This window comes from Lottia gigantea, assembly GCF_000327385.1.
Source record: "Lottia gigantea unplaced genomic scaffold LOTGIsca_89, whole genome shotgun sequence".
Lineage (NCBI taxonomy): Eukaryota > Metazoa > Mollusca > Gastropoda > Lottiidae > Lottia > Lottia gigantea.
In genome coordinates, this window is record NW_008710923.1 from 256,555 (window position 1) to 260,728 (window position 4,174).

General features: G+C 39.0%; 1 protein-coding gene across 1 annotated transcript; it reads right to left on the minus strand.

Moving 5' to 3' along the window:
* Window positions 1-1,472: 1,472 nt before the first annotated feature.
* Window positions 1,473-3,362, minus strand: LOTGIDRAFT_134322 (hypothetical protein; the record flags this gene model as incomplete). The annotated part of the gene is made up of 3 exons (XM_009068071.1): window positions 1,473-1,632; window positions 2,134-2,419; window positions 2,480-3,362. The coding sequence occupies 3 exons, from the start codon at window positions 3,360-3,362 to the stop codon at window positions 1,473-1,475; spliced, it is 1,329 nt and encodes a 442-aa protein (XP_009066319.1).
* Window positions 3,363-4,174: the final 812 nt, after the last annotated feature.

The window sequence follows — 4,174 nt, forward strand, 5'->3', positions numbered from 1 at the left end:
TGTGCAAGGGCAAGTCACTCTTATGACGGAAAGTTCTCTTCCATGTGCTCCTCAATGTTGATAAAGCCTATGAAATAAGTTTTGTTTCTCTCCTCCCACAGGTATTATTTTGCTATAAAAGGCCAATTATGTTGCTGTCAATCTATAAGACATAGGTTTACTACACTATGTCAGTGTTTTAGGCCTTTGCCTCTGAAAATCTTGTATTTTCTATTAGTATCACACACGTTGGATGGCCCGGTGCGTTAGGCCACTCCACGTGGTAATGGGCAACCCTTATTCATTGCGCCTTTGCATTGTTCTCTCATGTAATATAAGTTTACACAAGTTGATGTTCGTAAGACATGTTGTATATTAGTTTGTAGACTCTTATGACAGGAAGTTCTCTTCCATGTGCTCCTCAATGTTGATAAAGCCTATGAAATACCTAAGTTTTGTTTCTCTCCTCCCACAGATGATCCTGTAGAAGGTAGTACGACATTGTTTGTCTGTTGTTAACAGAGCTGTAGAAAGGGGTGTTGGTTCCAGTTGCACCATATTATAGTGCCAGTATATGAACCCTTTCCTTGTGCTCTCCAGAAGTGTCTACCAGGCTTAGTTGTGCTGCATCGTATAATCCTGAGGTCCACCGTTGTACCGTCTTTAAAGCTGAACTTTAGGCTTAACTGAGTTACCCAGTGTTGTCATTATTTCTCATTCTCTGTGTGTCAGTCATCGCGTTGGCTAACCTGGTTGTTTTACTACTCACACTTCTCTGTTTTCACCTTCTTGGTGCAGAGAGGTGTAACATATGCATAACCAGCGAGTATAGCTAATATTCAGCTTTCTGTATAGTCATCTAGATATATGCATAGCCAACGAGTATAGCTAATATTCAGCTTTCTGTATAGTCATCTAGATATATGCATAACCAACGAGTATAGCTAATATTCAGCTTTCTGTATAGTCATCTAGATATATGCATAACCAACGAGTATAGCTAATATTCAGCTTTCTGTATAGTCATCTAGATAATGCATAACCAGCGAGTATAGCTAATATTCAGCTTTCTGTATAGCCATCTAGATATATGCATAACTAGCGAATATAGCTAATATTCAGCTTTCTGTATAGTCATCTAGATATATGCATAACCAGTGAGTATAGCTAATATTCAGCTTTCTGTATAGTCATCTAGATATATGCATAACCAGAAAGTATAGCTAATATTCAGCTTTCTGTATATTCATCTAAATAATTGCCAAACCAGCTTGTAGAGCTCAATTTCAGTTATCTGTATAATTACAGATTTAAAATTTGCATTCCCAAGCAGCGCTCAATTTCAGCTACATGTACATGAATATCTATATATATATTTTTTTTTTTCAGAAATGAAACCCGGTGCCCTAAAATTACATAAAAGCTCAACGTGCCAAGGTAGACTGCAATCTCTTCCAGTGCGTTATTACACATTATTATTAGATATTAATAAATTAGAAAGTATACCCACCTATAGCATACAGTGTAGGATTTATACATGGTGGATTGGTACAATAAGCTTCTACTATTGTAAATATATTATATGGTGTCCATGTTATAATAAAGGCTAATAATATAGCTGTTAATGTCTTAGCAGCTTTCTGATCTTGGCGTCTTTCATGTCTCTTGGAATGCAATTTATGGTGAGCACGCTGTTTCCGAACCTTGTTCGCCACCTTAGCCGCCATTTTGGCTTGCATGGCAACTCGCGCGGAATCATTACTTTGCGCTCGTCTTGCCATAGCAGGAGTTCCGGTGGGTGGTCGGACTGGAGGAATGATGCGATCGTGATCGTCTTCTTCTTCGTCCTCTTCCTGACTTCCGTCACTAAAGTATTCATCAGGATGTTTAGCACCGTTATCACAATCAAGATCAGGGACCAATCTTATGGAAGGTTTCTCATCTTCCATATTTTTCGGAGGGAGTTGTATAAACACGGTGTACATTTTGTCTTTTTCTACAATGACGTCATCGTCGTCTTCCTCTGTGAGAGGTACAGACGACAAGTTAGTTTGGCGGGAAAATGATGTGGTGATGTTATGACACGATGAAGGTGTTGGGGAAGACAAGGGGGTATCTACAGGAAGTAATGGTATAAGTGATCCACTCACACACATAGTTTCTTTCTTGACACGTTTAAAACTAGTCTTTGGAATATGATTTGATGGACTACGGGCCATGGATTCACTGGTGCTCACCGGGATGTACGAATGGCAGTCCGACACGATGACGTTTGTGTTTCCAGGGGAAGGAGGTTGGTCACTCGAACTCGACTCCTCGGCATCCGAGTCCCGATCTATTTTAAAACAAGATAAACACTTTCTTTTGCACGAGTTCCTATGTCTTAAATACGAGCTTAACTCGGTGGAAGGACTCCGTTTGTCACTCAAGCTCCAGTAGCCTTCCTCATCACTTGAAAGAGTTGATTTTTTACTTCCTTTGCTATTGTCTTTTTTTAAACCTTGTAATCCTACGAGATCTTTTTGTCTTTTTCGAGTTTCGCGGTATATTTTATAATAAATAATGGTCATGATTGAAACTGGCACATAAAACGCGGCCATGGCAGTAATGATGGTAATATACTGATTGGTCTTCAAGAATTGAATATAGCAGTCGTCATGTGGCACCCGTCGTTTACCTTCTATATAAGGCCAAGCAAATATCCATGGAGTCCACAATAAAGCGGAAATAACCCAAGCACAACCGATCATCCAGCCAGCTCTTTTCGGTGTTCGTTTGGCTCGATAAGTCAATGGCCTTGTCACTGACAGATATCTGTCAAAGCTGATGATGATTAAATTCGCCACGGAAGCGTTACTCATTGTGTAATCCAACGATAACCAAATATCACATAAAAGAGGCCCTAGTGGCCAATGTTCCATCAATAAATAAACGGTATAAAGCGGCATGGAGACGACGCCGATACTGATATCCGCCACAGCCAGGCTTAGCAAAAAATAATTACTCACTGTTTGAAGTCGGCGGTCAATTTTAAACGCCCAGATCACTAACAGGTTACCACCAGCTGTCATTAAGGACAGCAAGACAACTAAAAACGATATAATCACAACTTCTAGAGTGGAACGCGGAACATATTCACCGGGTGGAGGTTTCCAGTAACTAGAATTTGGTAACGTCCAATTATCGTAGTCGTAATCAGGTAATGTAAACGTTTGAGTGATGACGGTGGACGAATCATTCCATAAGATATTGTGCGTTATATTGCTAAACGGAGTCGTTGTCGAAGACGCTGTCGCAGTAGATTGATCTGAATTCCGAATACTTGTTAAACCAACATTTACGAGATCCAATAAAGACGCAGGTCTTTGCGAATTCACTAACATATATTTCGCTGCGTCTACCGAGGCCGTAACGAATTGATCCACTGCGTTTGTAGTCTCATTAACGTACGCCATTTCCGACACATTTTATTCCGTATATCACTAAAAGAAGCTATTTATCACAAGATAACTGTATGGTACGGAAGGAAGACTGGTAACTGTAGACACAACAGAGTTGTACAAATGGTTTGTATCAAGGTTTGAACTAATCACTCATCCCAACTAATTGAATTGATAAGGTGCAGGTGATATAGTCTACTGCAACCATTGGAACTGGAAAGAGAAAAACGGAAATAACATTAGTAATTCAATATAAAGGCGTTGATTTATCAATACAGATTATCACCCGAAACACTCGGCTTAGACAGTCTGACATAAAAAAAAATCCTGGACTTATTGTCAGTCTGGACAGCATTGAAGAAGACAGTACGATAGTATACGATAGTATTATTTATCTCGACGATCCAAAAAACGTCTCTCTACGACTGGATATATGTTATGCACACGTAACATGCTTATTTCAGGGAAAAAAATGTTGAGAGCAACTGTGTAAATATCTTTATAATGCATCTGTAAAAAATATGTAAGAAAGAGATGAGATCCTTTCTTTAAAGAAGATTAAAATAGGTTTAAATTGCGATTGGGGACAAAAGTATTCATTGTTTTATCGTCTGAAGTCATTGTAATTCTAGAAAATCTTGACAGGTTAGTACGTCAAAAAAGCCAATACTATATTCCGTAAATAACGGAATCTCTCAAAATTCCTGAAACACATTTACAGTCTAGAAAACCCCTTCTGAATCTCTGCTTCTACA